General features: G+C 49.0%; 1 protein-coding gene across 3 annotated transcripts; it reads right to left on the bottom strand.

Moving 5' to 3' along the window:
• Positions 1–1,051: 1,051 nt before the first annotated feature.
• C1QL2 (complement C1q like 2) lies at positions 1,052–7,620 on the bottom strand. Of its 3 annotated transcripts, none has more exons than XM_054972518.1 (3): positions 7,567–7,620; positions 5,938–6,741; positions 1,052–1,231 (listed from the first exon to the last, which is right to left on the bottom strand). In XM_054972518.1, the coding sequence occupies exons 1-3, from the start codon at positions 7,618–7,620 to the stop codon at positions 1,052–1,054; spliced, it is 1,038 nt and encodes a 345-aa protein (XP_054828493.1). The 3 variants fall into 3 exon arrangements, with proteins under 3 accessions (XP_054828493.1, XP_054828494.1, XP_054828495.1); XM_054972519.1 differs by lacking the exon at positions 7,567–7,620 and having other exon boundaries at positions 5,938–6,169; positions 6,245–6,618; XM_054972520.1 differs by lacking the exon at positions 7,567–7,620 and having other exon boundaries at positions 5,938–6,205; positions 6,284–6,618.
• Positions 7,621–15,065: the final 7,445 nt, after the last annotated feature.

The following is a 15,065-nucleotide window of genomic DNA, read 5'->3' as shown; positions in this document are numbered from 1 at the left end:
TAAGCCACTTTGGGTCCCCATTGGGGAGAAAGGCAGGGTAAAAATGAAGTAAGTAAATCTATCTCCATTTGACTACTACAATATATTTGTTCACAGTCCTCCTATCTGAATTTTCACACATTAGTGACAGACTCTGCAGCTGTGTGTGTGTGCGGGGGAGGGGTGAAGCGCTATACACTCAGTCATCAATATATATCTCATTCCCAACAATGGAATAGAGTTTCAGGCACTATGACTGTGAACTACTTATGACCATGGAGAGCTGGATATAAAACTTAATTCATGAATATACAGGTGACCTTCGGGAAGAATTAGGTAGTATTTTATATTTAACAGACTCAATAAAATCAGTATTATCCCAGCACTGGGACATTTTGAGGCAACTTAATGAAGGTTACACATTCTCTTGACTGAACAACAAGGACAGCTTTGTTGAGAGGAAGCCAGCATGGTCCGGTGAGTGGAACGTCACCCTATGACTAGGGACTCTGGGGTCAAAATTCCCATCTGGCCAGGAATCTTGCTGAGCCACTCACTCTCTTTCAGATTAACCTACTTCCAAAGGTTTTTTCAAAAGTAAAATATAAAGAGACCTGCCCAGTGCTCTTTGAAGGAAGGGCAAGTTAAAAATGTGATAAACAAAACCCTGTTTCTGCAAATCATCTTAAACTTGAATCAAAGCACATCGTATGTTTTGTAGATTGCACAACAAGAGCTCAAGCCATGGTGAACTTCCCTTTTTACCCAAGACTGTGTGGATTCAAATCCCTATTTTGAGTCAATGATCAATGAATGGATCAATTAAAGGTGCAAATGACAAAATTAATACTTTCAACCTTGCTGATCTCATAGGGTAGCCAACCACAGGACAGAGGAAAAGAGCCACCGATGGCTGAAAGGGAGAAGCTGCTTGTTTCTCTTTCACACCACAACCAATGAAATGTACCTTTTGTTTAGCATAGAACTTAAAGTGACCTGAAGAGACAGCAGACCCCAGGAAAAGTGTGGTGGAAACGAGGCGATGGACCCACACTTTGGATGCTTGCGTTTGTCAATCGGGGTATAAAAGAAAGCCAGAGAAAGTGCTGTACTTATTGTTGTTGCCTCCATGGGCTTTGCCTCCATCCAGTTTGACATACACCTCATCCCCCAAGTCCAGGTGCAGCACCACACTGTTGCTGGCGTAGTCATAATTCTGGTCTGCATCTTGAGCAATGGCACTAGCCCGCACCTGCAAAGGATATTGTCCAAGAAAGAAAACAGATTCAGATTGTCATCACATACTTCCCAGATCACCCCCTCCTCTTGTTGGTGCTCAGCCTACCTTCTCTATATCCATCAAAGTCCTCTCTCCCCATCCACTTCCTTTCATGCTAATTTCTAAGGAGTCCCTCCACCACAAAGGTCCTATTGTCCCTGAGCTCTTCCTCCCTTTCACACATTTTCTTAACTCTCTTTTCCACCACAATCTTCTCCTTTTCTTTTTCCTTTACTCTTACACAGAACAAGAACATTAGACATGACAGTAAAAGACAAAGTTTAACCTACTTGACTGGAAATATTCTTTCTCCTTGAATTCTTGCAGACAGATGCCAATTCAGCCTGTCCTTTCAAACCTCCAGTGGTGAAGATGTCCTAACTTCTTGGGGCTCTGAGTTCTATCACCAGACTGCTCATACTAAGCTGGGCCTTTCCCACGCCCATTGCCCTGTTTCTTTCCAGCCTCCTTAATCACCACCGTAGCTCTACACCCCAACTCTCTTTTGTCCCTTCTATGGCCTTTCATGGTTTTCCCTATCAACTATCCAGTCTCTTCTCACCTCCCTTTCCATTGTCTGCTCTTTGATTAATTTTCTTTCCTTCTCTGAAGCAATTCCATTTCTTTCCCCAGCCTAAATAGAACTTTTTCAACGACTCCGTAAAAAATTATTTAGTATAACACTGACCAGAGGAGGCCAGTGTGGTGACTTTTTCGCCATTGTAACAAGGCTTGCAAGTGCCCAAACATATATCAGGGCTGGGCACTGCTGGTGTGCAGATTGCCAATTTCTCTCTTTTGGATTTTGGTTCTTTCGCCTTTCTCTTTGAAAATCTTAATGGATACCTATTTCTGGTCCATCTCCCCAAATTTCATTCTGTTCACTCCCTTCTCATGTCACAGCTCACACTGCCAAAAGTTATCAGGGCCCCCAGGTTAAGATCCCTCAGCTACCCCCTCAAACATACACACTCATACCATCAAGATCCAACCTCAAAATCATACAAATATGATTTTGTATTGTTTCGACTCATTTAGCTCCATGGACCCCTCGAATGACCAAAGATCCCGGAATTTTGTCCCCCCTCGTCCCTCCCTCTCAGTGGCCCATTCTACAAACTGTTCAGTGCAGTCACTAATTCTCCCGTGGACCTAGTCTTGTTTGTCCAGATGCTAAAAGGAGAGATATCTGTGCTCACTAGACTATTTTTCCTCTTTGGACACCTCCCATGAGCAAATGTGAAAATGACTTTTAAAAAAGAAAGGCACCATGTAAGTAAAAACAATTATCTAGGTACAAATACTAAAATCCCCGCAAGGGCAGGTTTCCGCCACCTGTTTCTCCAGAGGAACCAGCCACACCTTTTGCTCTTCTTGTCCTCCCAGGAGTTCCTGTACACTAGATTTGGATCTTTAAAAGCTGCAGTCTCTTAGCAGGAAGTCTAGTTTACCATTTCCCACCCCCAATAGAGATCCGCTGAAACGCCTAAGATTTAGAGAGGGGGCCGTTCTTTTGTTCTTTGGTTTCTCTGGGGCCTGAAGAAGTCCTGGGTGGTTTAAGGGAGCAATTTTTGGCTGTAGGAAAAGTCAATCTGCATCTCAAAAAGGCGGGGGCTGACTGAGTTTAGAGAGCCCTGGAGCACACATGCGGAGGAGGACGTATTCACTCTGTCTTTTTCATGCTCTGTATTGAAAGGACTCGCATATGCACAGCATAAGAGTAACAATGTATCATCTTCTGAGTCATGCAAGCATCATGCCTTATGCTCAGACTTCAGCAGATGGACCCTCACCCAGTTCATCCGAAAGGAAGTCAAGAGGTCACAATGCCTAGAGTCTTCTGGAGGGGGGAGGAACCACCAGAATAGTGTGTGGGATATGCCAGAGACTGGACATGAAACAGAGACATGATGCAGATCTCTGAGACTGAAGAAGTACAGAAAGAGGGCTCTCAGGCTCAATGTACGTTGGGAGAAGATGCCGGTGGGAACAGCAAAAAACACAGAATGTCCCAGGAGAATGACTGGAGACGTGACACTGGCTGTGCCTTTCCCCTGCATGAAAGTTCTGGCCTCAGGTACACAGGTGAGGACTCAGGAAGGTAAAATGGGCATCTCTCTTACTAAAAGGAGTCCAGTGGTAACAAAAGGTATTCCAGATCACCTCTGACTGACAAAAGTTTATGCCGGAATGAAGAATGCTAGTTTTTAAAGGCTCACTAGGTTCCTGTTCTATTTTACTACTACAGGCTAACACAGCTACCTGTCTGTTTGCTTCGAGGCAACAGGCACTGACCCCCTTCCATCCTGTGGTATGCCCAGTTAAAGTTTCATTTTCCTTCCATTCTGATGATGTCTCCTTTCCAGAGTGGATGCGGAGTGCTTGGCCAAGGGGCTCCATATGGAGATCAGTGTTCTAAAAGGCCCACATTGACAGCAGCCAGTTTTCTGCTTTTTAAACAATAACTTCTAGGAGCTGCTGAAGGTTTCAGGCCTGGGTTACCCCCTTCCAGCATGCTTGGAAGATGACTCTTTTATGAATGTAACAAAACACTGCAGTGGAACCCTTCCCCTCATTCTCATCAGATTGAGAGTCCAGGGTCCCACTGCCTGCCTGAGAATGGAGTTGTCAGGCACTTGATGCTGGGTCCCTTCTTTAAGTTCCTAGACTCTGGTTCCCAGGTGCATGCTTCCCCCTCACTCTCTTGTCACCCAATGTATCACTTGGAACAGGAGAACATAGTATATTCATCACTCCTTCCTTGTGTGGGATTCCCCTCTTCCTAGATGTAGCAACTAGAACTTCTTCACATAGAGTCTCTCTGCACAAGACATCTTACACAGGGATGCTCAAGTGACTTACTTTCTGTGTGGGCTTATATTCAAGTGTACTCTATCCCCCTAGCAGCACATGTATATCCACAGTGGGAGAACAAGTGTAAGATCTTTCACTTGAGTGTCCCTGTTTAAGATGTCTTGTGTCGAGAGACTCATAGACTGCTGCTGTCTACTTGTGATGGTATCCTTCCTATCTACTTTCAGCAAACCTCCCAATGGCCATGTGTGCTCCAGCCCCTGGTGATTCTTAGCCAAATGTGCAAATTGCCTCCAACAAAAAGTATGTGCAGTGGCATAAGTGATTTCAAAGTTCTGTATGTTGTGGCCGCTCTCTGCACAGAATGCCACAATCCTCAAATAATTGAATATGTCCTGCATTCATGAACTGGCCAGAGGTGTTGAGATCTCCTGCTCAATGGTGGAAATTGTGCCCCCTTCAATGGGAAACTAAATATGCAACTAGTAAAGGGAACAAGCCAGGATTTCTATTTCATAATAGGAACCTCGAAGAGTAGGCACAAAAGCTTATGATCACTGCCAGAGGGTATCAGCCTACATTCTCAAATAAGTGAGAAAAGCATGCAGTTAACGAAACAGTTGAGGTATTTCTTTATAGGCTTCAAAATCCCTTATTGGGGTGGTCCCAAATTTAGCCCACCTGTCTCCAATGAATGAAGGTTCCCAGGCTCTGTTTGAAATAGGATTCTGTAAGTAACAGGGAGAGAAATATGCTACTAAGGAATACACTCACTCTGCACCCTGCCATTTGGAAAAAGATTTCAACAGCTTTGGGTAAAAACAGAACGCCTGCATGTCACTGTCCCTTTGAAGGATGAAAGCTTGTGAGGGAGAGGGTACAAAGCTAAAGAGTCTCCACCTAAGGGATGGAGAATTGAAAATCCAGTACAAACCATTTATCCTACAAATGTGGAGAAAATTTATGCCACATTTTCTCCAAGAAACTGTTTAAACATCTGATCTGTGTTGGTCTTTAAGGTGCTACTGGACCCGAATCTTGCTCTTCTGCTGCAGAAACTGGGTGAAAATCCTATACTTAGGCACACAAGAGAACCTAAGAGTTTAACCCAAGTTTATATGTGACCAATTATGTCACATATAAAGGGAAGCAGGGTGTGAAAGTTGTGACAAAGGAGAATAGTCTTTAACAAAGGACAACATAAGGTAAAGGAGAGGGTTTAGGGGCCAGTCCCTACCTGCTCCTGTTGGAGGATCCCAAGGTAACCTTTCCCATCCATATGCATTGGAAGAGTCAGAATGGACCTGGCTCTGGGAAGGCTTTTCTGACTCCCTCCCCACACACAAACACAAACACAAACACAAACACACACACACACATTTTAGGACAAAGTTTCATAATCCCTTGATCTCATTATCCTCTATTTAAACTGAAGTTCCCTTTAGGATACCCTTTAGGGTGACAGGAAACTATTAGGGTCCCCTGTCGCTCTCTTTCCCAGGTCGCTTGATCTCGGCAACCCTATGGAGATGGGCTTTCTGCTTGGGATGAGGGGAACCCTGCTGGGATCCTTTCCTAGGCTGAAATCGGAGGAATTGGCTCGCACTGCGCGTTCACCGCTTGATTCGCCCCCTCTTATTGCTCCTGCAACACCGCCCCGAAGTTCTCGCTCGGATCCGCGGCGCCGCAGCCAGGAACACGCGTGGCGCCCCTTCGAGCAAGGCGCCCTTCGCCTGCGTTCTCCGCGCCGGCTTTAGTCAGGGGAAAGCTTTCATCCCGGGAAGCGATGGCTCCGCTCCCGCCACCCCCAGGCAGAAACCCGAAGCGGGAATACCCTCCGCCGCCCCGAGGTGCCCGGCACCCACCTGCCCGTTCCTGCAGAGGTCGGCCCACATGCTGGTGCCGTCGCCGCCGCGCATGAGGATGTGGTAGGTGAAGAAGTAGATGCCGCGCACCTGGCAGGTGAACTTGCCGGAGGTGGGGTTGTAGTGGTTGCCCAGGTTGGTCACCACGTCGTCGAACTTGAGCACCTCGTAGCCTTCGTGGGGGCTCTTCAGGCCCACGTAGAAGGCGATCTTGGGCCCGCTGAAGGCGGCGCTCAGGGCGCCCGTCACGTCGCCTCCGGGCGGCGGGCTGCTGCTGCTCTCGCCCGAGCCCAGGCCGCCGGCGGGCGTGGCTGCGCCTGGGGCCCCGATTCCGGGCACGGCCAGCCCTGGCAGCCCCGGCTTGCCCGCGTCGCCCCTCTCCCCCGGCGGCCCCCTGGGGCCCGGCGGGCCCGGCTCCCCCGGAGGACCTCTCGGTCCCGGCTTGCCCGGGCGGCCGGGGTCGCCCTTGGGTCCCTGGACGAAGGGCGGTGGTGGCGGCGGCGGGTTGGCGCTCAGCTCCTGCAGGGCTTCCAGGGCGGCTGTGCTGCCGGCGGCTGCGGGGCCGCTGGCGCTGTAGGGGTCACAAATCATGCGGCAGGTGCCCATCATCTCGTAGTGCGCCTGGCTCTTGGCCGGCGCCTGCACCAGCATGGGCACGGCGATGAGCAGGATGAGGCCCATGGCCAGGACGATCCCGACGGCGGCCACCAGCCTCTTCCTCCTCTGCCAGAGCCGGGCAGCGAGCGCCAACAGGTCCTCCTTCCCGGGCGAAGTAATGGTGACTTCCCTCGACGGCGAACCTGCCTGCGGAGGATGGAAGGGAAAAGGCGGTCAGCTCGGGGCCACCTTCAGCCACGCTCCCCCGGCGGCAGCCTCCTCCTGTGCCAGCGCTGCCCTTCGTGTTGGCATCAGTGCCGGGCACCGAGAGAAGGAGAGCGGGAGGGAGGCGAGGCGGCGGCTGCGCTGCCGTCCATCCTTCTGGAGGAGGGCAGACCGTGCCAGCCTGACGTCGAGGAGAGCGAACCCCTCTCCTCCTCTGCCCTCCTGCAACGCCCCTAGTCCGCCGCAGCCTCCGTCCCGCCCCTTCCCCGGGGGCTACGGAGGATCCCCACGAACACACACTCACGAGCGCGCTCCCTCCAGCCTCCGTCGCCCAGCGCGTCCCCTCCAGCAGCCGGCCTCTCCGGAGCCAGTAGTAGCGGAGGGACTGACGCGGCTCCCCCGGGCGCCCGGTCCCCACCTTCGCCAAGCCTCCTTTCCCTCCCGCGGACACCGCCCTCGCCCGGCTTTTATGCCATCGGGACTCCCCCGAGCTGCCTTTCCGAAGGGGCCTTTCCTCCTTCCCGCCGGCCGCCGAGGAGTCGGGTCACAGCTGGCCAGCTGGGCAGGTGCACCCCAGGCAGCTCCGATGGAGCCGAAGGGCGGCTGCGGCCAGCCTAGCTGGACGGCGTCCCACGGAGGGCTGCTGACTCCCTAACTCGCCCTTTTGCTCCGTTTCCTCAAGCCCCCGATCGGCCCTCGCCACTCTCTTGCGTCGTCGCCCCCAGTCCGTTCTGCACGTGTGTATCTGTCATTACTCGCTCTCTGGAGCCTCCGCAGTGGATTTGACTCAAGGTCCCACTCACTTACCCGGGAGTAAGCCCCGTTGACGTCTGCGTACACATCCCCAGGAGCTGGCTGCATATGGGATTCCTGGGCCGCTCCTTGTCCGCACACTTTGGGCTTGAACCGCTGGCCCAACCCTATCCAGGGTCACCACCCGAATGGGGCTTACCGCCCCCCCCCGCCCCCCAGTACGTGCGGGTCAGGCGGCACCGTAAAAAGGAACGGATGCCTCTGAAGGGCTTGCCCAGATAACAGCCTACTTCCGCGGGGGCCGTCGCGGGCTTCTTCTGGAATTCGCTCTTTCCAGGGACAGCTCCAGATATTCGGGGAACGAAACGGTTCGGAATATTTCGAGTGTCTGCCCGGGGCGCTGAAGGCAGAAGCCCGGTTCCATGTTCTTCCCACCAGCGCCGTTATTTTATCCTGCTGCCTCTCGCCCCCGGGACCCACCCCCATCATCCTCGGGTGTGTGACTGTATGAAGAACGTATCGTGTGAATTGGAGGGTCGTTTGGCAACTGTTTCCACAGCCACTGCAACTCTGGTGTTGATGCCATCCAGAAATCGCTGCGAAGTTACAGCAGGGCCTATTCCTGCACAACGCTGTGCCTCTTCTTTATACATACGGTTACAATAAAAACGATGGTTGGCCCCATGACTGAGTTGCAATGTCACTAATGAAAAGTATTACAATCGAGGTGATATGACGGTGCCGCCTGGAGCTCGATCTCTGAGGGGGGCCGTTCACATTTGCAAGCGCCCAGGAGAAATAGACCTGCATGCCATGAAGTGAGCACTGACTCAAGAAAGCTTATGCCGGAATAAATTCTGCTGGATTCTAAAGGGCCACTTTAAGGTGCCCACGATACCTTTCTCCATGCAATTTCACATGTTTGAGGATTTCATTCTTTCATTCATTCATTGTCCTTTTCAGTTGTTTTCATCCTGCTTTTCAAACATCTTCCCCATGGATATTTAACCTGGAATGTGACACATTCAGCAGTTAGCACAATCTAAAATGTTCACTGACTAAAGTCTTCCAGTGTCTTGATGAATGCCAGTTTCATCAGTTTAGCATTTCTCACCACCACCGCCCAGGAAGGCAAACGCTACTGCTTACTGCAGAGAGAGAGAGAGCAAGGGAGAGACACTAGCGGGGTTATTAAAGATCTGCGCTCCAGATTACGCGTTGGATGGGGCTCATTCTATTTATGGAATTGCTCAATGGAAGCACCTCCAGATGAACATATGATGCTGAGAGAAGGGGAAGTACAGCTGACACCAGTCAAGTCTTTAACACCTTTAATTTGCCAGCCTCTTGACTATTTTAATTGCGCAGCTTTCACCACAACAGCCCAGTAAGAGAAACAATCCTTTTCATTTTGGCATTTGAGGACTCAGGCCAGAGCCGGTGACTTGCCCAAGACCATGTAATAAGTCCCTGGCAGTAGTGACAATTGAACCCAGAGCTCCCAGCTGCCATAGGCTGCTGTCTGTTGTAGAATAAGTGCAAGACTTACTTTCCATCTCACTGGCCTCCCAACAACAGTGCTAGCAACCCCCAGCAATGGCTGCCAGCACTGGCAGCTTCTGCTGAACGCTTATACTCATATGCAAGGGTAGTTCAGTAGTAGAGCATTTGCTTGGTATGCAGAAGATCCCAGGTTTAATCCCCAGCATCTCCAGTTAAAAACTCAGGTAGCAGGTGAAGTGAAAGACCCTGGAGAGCCAATGCCCATCCGAAGAGACACTGCTGACCTTGACTGATCCCTGCTGACCTTGACTGATCCCTGGCTCAGTATAGGGCAGCTCCATGTTTTCAAGGAAGAAAGTAGTTGCTGGCAGTAATCAAATCAACACTGGTACATGAAAAGGGGTGCTTGCCTCCATATACACAACAAAGACCCTTGTTGGTCAAAAGAATATATATATATATTCTTGGTCAACAGTTTTATATATATATATAACCGTTTATTCAGACTAACCCAAATGACACAAAACAGTGTGCAAGCTTTTTGAGCAAAAATGCAAAGATAAAACATCTGGAATCCTGCAAGGGAAAAATAAGCAAGGGAAGCTGTTTGAAGCAAGGTAAGAATGGTCCAAGGGAAAGGGTTAAGCATTCCTTCCTACCATTCCTCTGCTCAAAACCCGCTACTACCACCACCACCCAAAAAATACCCTGCATTGCAAGCATCGCCATGTAATTAGGCCTTCCGATCAGGAGCCTTATGTGCCAGTTCACGCCCTGGGATAGCTTCGGCCACTGCAGCCTCTCAAGCCTCAGTTCTCTGCACGGGGATTTCAAATAGTATTGGATCTGTCACTGTGCAGGTAAAAGGTTTGTTCACCTCTAGACTGCAAGCGTGGCAGTGCCCCAGGTTCCCAATTCCAGTTTGAATAATACTGCTAATGCTGGGGGGAAGCTTTGCAGGGGAGAATCTATACCGCAGGAGATGCTTAACGCTTTTGCTGCCCACTGCTTCTACCCTGCAATACCTCCAGGACATTTTTGCACACTCCATTTGTTGCCAACCAGGTTGATCTAAAACAAACCTGGCTGGCAAGAGGAGCAGCTATCGAGAGGGGGAATTGACGGGAGGGGTTAAGAAGCACTCTTTGCCTCTTAACATTTTCTCCCTTATAAATTCTGCCTTGCAACAGATTCCTGCCAAAGTAATGTCTAGATCTGCCCTCTGTGCTGATTTGGATTTAATGCCTGCTAAAGGAGTAATCTGTACATTTCCTGCTTCCACTACAGCTATCTACTCTCCTTTGTACATTGCCCACGAGTTCACTAGCTGTTCACTAGCTGAGGGAGCTGTCAGAGTGGCGCACAGCTGAGAGGCATATTAGCGTCAAAGGTGTCTTCTTTAGTGGGTCAAGTCCTGTGGATACTGAGCTCTGCAAAATAGAGACATGACTGTAAGTCAGAGGCAGGATGAAAAGTCCCAGTTCTTTCTGCTGGGGGTGGGGGGAGAAGCTGCACGGTTGCCTGCTGGATCATCTGAAAATCTTCCTGCTGGTTCACCATGTGTGCAGATCATCATCACGCAACTGCCCCGTGCCGGATGGCAGGCAGCCAAAAGCCGTCTAGATCTGTGATGGCCTCTTTGCACGTGCTAAACGTTGCAGCTGTCAAGTGGTGAATGGGCATTTGGAACCAGGGCCATTTTATGGACTGTCTGGCCTGTGGCTCTGCTGGGCATGTTTTTGTAATTCTAACCAGCACCGCTTGCTGCTTCTTTTAAGAGCTTGAGCATTGATGGCATTGTTGTATGTGTAGTTCAGCCATTCAAAAATGATGCCGGTTTAGGGTTGTGGCAGAGCACAAACTGTACAGCGAGGAAGTCACCGGTTGCTTCCACACAGGGCCTATTTGGCTTTCGTTGCAGTGGCAAAGGAGCCTCCCCGCAGGGTTTTCTCTGGGCTGTCTCCTCCCACCCACCATTTGCCATCCTCACCTCCAGAGGGCTTTCGGCCATTTTAATGGCATTGGGTATCACACTGCGGGATATTTACTACCTTTGACATCTATATATTGAGTGAGAGGGAGGCGTGGAAATCCGCCCTCTCGCCCATCCACGCTCTCATCCCCCAAGCCCTGTTCGAGTACGATCGTCAAGAAAAGCCCTACCAAAGCAGCTTTGGCAAACTGCTGCGAGGAGCCCAAGAGAACCCAGAAGGTCGGTAACTGCACCATGATGCATCCCCCCCCCCCAAAAAAACCTGCAGTTTTGGGGAGGGGACCCCGTGGAAACAGCCCCAAGTTCAATTCTGGCATCTCCCGGCCGTTGAAAAGTCTCAGGCAGCTCTGGGGTAGGTCTCAGAGCAACTGGCCCACAAACAGTACTGAGCCAGGAGGACCAAGAGTACAAGACAGCACCACAGAAACCGATCCCTAGCCATACATTCGTTTAAATGTTTGTCCCAAACCTTCTTGTGGTGTGTGTTCTCCACTACTTCAAATTGCAGCAGTTGCGATATATAGACAATTGATTAATAGGTTGGAACAAGGAGACGAGTATTGAAGATTGCTCCTTTTTTGTGCTGAAAAGAAATCAATTTGCTAATCGCTCTGATCTTTCAGTGTCATTGAAGAATGTCCCCATACATCATAAAATGAGACCAAAATCTTGTAGGCCAGGACAAGATTAGTGCTTACTATGCAGCGAACGGATGAGAACGTAATATTTTGTCCAAGAGGCATACGACTGTGTGGGGAAACTCGACGCCAAGGAGGTTACTAGGGATTAAAATAAAGGGAGGGGGGTAGGTAAATGCACCCAAACTGGACGATCTCCGTTTCTTCTTATGCAAATTACAGATAAATCCGACCAGGTGAGGTCAGAGCCATCAATGCGCCTTCATATGAGTAGCTTTGACTTTAAAAAAGTTGCTTCAGGAAATGTACAGAGATTGAAAAGCAGCCACAAGTGAGGCCAGTCGCTTCTATCAAGTTGGGAGGGACCTTGAGAACCGCGAATGGACGCCGATCTCTCCCCTTTCTCCCTGCGCCCCTTGCAAAGCTGCTCTTGGGGATGCTGGCGAACAGCGAGGAGAGCTCCAGCAAGGAGCGGGGGATCGACTGAGTTTCCCCCATTCAGAGGGGCGATTTCTGCCAGTTCCCCTTAAAGTTATAGTACATCCCCATTTTAGGAGCCGCTTTGGGAGGAGGGAACCCACGATGGATGCTTCAGTAAGAAACAGGGCCGTTGGGACTTGGGCGCCTCAGGCTACGGCACCCAAGCTGCCCCCGCGCCCCGCACTGTGCGGAGGTGGGAGACTGCACCTGCCCTCCTCCTCCTCCTCCTCCTGCCCTGGCCGCTAGCCCAGGCGCAGCAGCACCTGCCTTCTTCGCCCCTTGCCTGGCCGCGGGGAGGCTGGAAGGAAGAGCCCGCACTTGTCACTCCCCGCAGCGCAGCAGGAAGCCGCTGACAGCCTCCTCGCCGCACCCCCTCCCCTCCAAGCGAGGCCTGGAGGAAGTAAGGATGGGCCACCCCACACCCAACCCCAGCCCTAGATGCTCCTGAGGAGCAATGCTGTGTGATCTCCCTAACCCATCTTTACAAGTGCTAAACCGAGAGAGGCAAGCCAGCTGCATTTTGCCCTGGACTAATAATGCTTTGTTGTGCTTGCTGTCTGGCTGGCTGGCTGGCTTGCAAAAGAAGATGTGCAGAAACAAGCTTACCCCACCCACAACTCCCATTTTCTTTCAAGATGAGAACCCCTTAGGACTGCATTGGCAAACTGTTCATGCCCCCAAATACATGGTCTTTCAAGCAGTTTTGCAACTGCACTGGTGGTTGGTTGATACAAGGTCACAGTTTACAGGGTCACTTCAATTATGTGTGCCCCATGGTCGTCACAGGCAGGTCATGCATTGCAGAAAATCAGCACCCTTTTGAGACCCTGTGCTGCTTTTGCACCTGCACGGTTGGTGGCATTCATCATGTTGGGACAGACATCCTGCAGTTGTGCTTAAAAGTTGGAGTCTTCTACTTTCTGCCTGTTTCATGTTCATAATTTCATCTGGTATGCTATAAAGAGAAGCTCATCCACTATATAGCAACAGCAGAAGACGTTGTTGCTGTGCCTTTTGGAAATCTAACATGGCTACTTAACAAACATTCACATCCTAGACTGTACATTTTTACCTCTGTGATTTCCCCAAATTATGCCATAGATGTTTAATTCTATTCTTTTTGCTGATTTCCCTGTAGCCAGATGACAACACAACTTCTACATGAATTTTCTTGGCAGCCAAAGCATATGAAACTACCCTATGGGTAACATTAGTGTCCGCATTGGTTAAAAGGAATATTATTTTCTCCACAACTGTACACAAAGACAGATTTGCTAAAATAGCCACAAGAAATTTGTCTGGGTTCCAAATATAGAGGACAGTGCATGATATAAAGAGGAATATCCTCAATCTCTGATACACCACAAATACAAGAACACTGGGTAATCTGCTTACGAGAGTATCATTCTGCTAACATAGCCAGTTGGATAGTTTGAAATTGAATAGCTGTAAAGGCTGCTTTTAGGTTGTAAAACATGGTGTTGGACAGATAGTGGGCTCTATTGTGATTCAATTTAAACTGTTTAAACCAAGGAGAAAATCTGGAGCTAAGAAACATCAGCACGAGTTAGTTCTTGGATGGGAGACCACCAAGGAGGACCAGGAATGCTATGCAGAGGCAGGCAATGGCAAACCACCTCTGCTAGTATCTTGCGCCATAAATCAGCTGTGACTTGACACACACAAATACATTGTATACCTATCAGCCACAGCATCAGAAATGTGTACTCAGTTGTAGAGCTTTGGACTAACTTAGGGGGACCTGAGGGTCAATTGGAAGAGAATAGCAGTTGAGAATACTATTATATCTGATGCCCCAGCTATTGTCGTTCCAGAGAAGGGTGGAGCATTGCCTTGAGAGATGAGAGGCTGGAGATTTCATCTACTTGCACCAAAAGTTCATTAAAGCTACATGCGCTTGGGCCCTTATTGAAGAAAGGCAAGAGTTCAGCCTGTGTCAGAACAGCTGGAGTACCCTCAGGCAACACTAGGATATTTTTAAGAAGATGATTTTGAACTGTCTTCAGATTGATTTTAATACATCTTTTCAGCTCCAGACTTCTATTCCGTATAGGAGTTGGGCTATTGCCTTGCTCTGATAAAAGTTCAATATGGGATCAATCAAGAAGCCTCCTTTGATATGATATAATTTTAATATGGCCCCTAATGTCTGGGAAATGGTAGATTTTATCATTTCCAGGGTGGCCTTCCAGGAAAGTGTTTCACAAAAGCTAACTACAAAATACTTGAAATTCCTGCACTGATCAATTGGGGTACCAAAATTTGCAAGAGGGGGTTCCAAAACCACCATGTATGTCTTAGTATATTTTAAAACTTAAAAGATTCTTTTTTAGAGAAGTCACTAACCTTGGAGAGCAGCCTCCTAAGACCTACATGAGTGACAGATAATAAAAGCATATCTTCCTACAAAAGGTTGGAAATTTTCTGTGAGCTAAGCATAGGTAGAGTGAATTCTGGCCCTGATAGCTTCTCAATGATGTTGTTGATATACAGGGTTGTGTCCTAGCACCCCTATTTTTAATGCTGTTTAAGGCTTCTGTTTAATCCTGTTTAATGCTTCTTTTTATCAGAATATCATCTATCAAAGAGCCAGTGATTCCCTCTCTTTATCTTGGAAGTTGTGTTACTATGATGTTCCTGTAATAAAAATAAGAGGCTTCTGTCAATATCAGTATCTGCCAACTTGAACCAGAGCCCACTTCTATCAATGCCACCACTGGGTCCATGAGTTATGTTACTCTAAAACCAAATTATGTTACTTTTTAGTAACATAATTCATTTTCTGAGTGTGGAATGTTTTAACATTTATACTCATAACTTGTTTGGGTGGGATGGAGCTTGTTTAATGGTTGGAAACCTATCCTGGTGCTTGTTTTTATTTGCTATCTTCTCCCATTCGTGTTTTACCTAGACTAATC

Source organism: Eublepharis macularius, chromosome 2 (assembly GCF_028583425.1).
Source record: "Eublepharis macularius isolate TG4126 chromosome 2, MPM_Emac_v1.0, whole genome shotgun sequence".
In the NCBI taxonomy this organism is placed as follows: domain Eukaryota; kingdom Metazoa; phylum Chordata; class Lepidosauria; order Squamata; family Eublepharidae; genus Eublepharis; species Eublepharis macularius.
This window is presented reverse-complemented; position numbering and strand designations above follow the sequence as displayed.

Excerpts from the sequence above, each read along its gene's own strand:
- C1QL2 (XM_054972518.1), bottom strand. The coding sequence starts at position 7,620 with ATGCAGCCAGCTCCTGGGGATGTGTACGCAGACGTCAACGGGGCTTAC. Across the intron at positions 6,742-7,566 it reads TCAACGGGGCTTACTCCCGG|GCAGGTTCGCCGTCGAGGGA; the intron begins GTAAGTGAGTGG and ends CATCCTCCGCAG. Across the intron at positions 1,232-5,937 it reads ACCTCTGCAGGAACGGGCAG|GTGCGGGCTAGTGCCATTGC; the intron begins GTGGGTGCCGGG and ends TATCCTTTGCAG.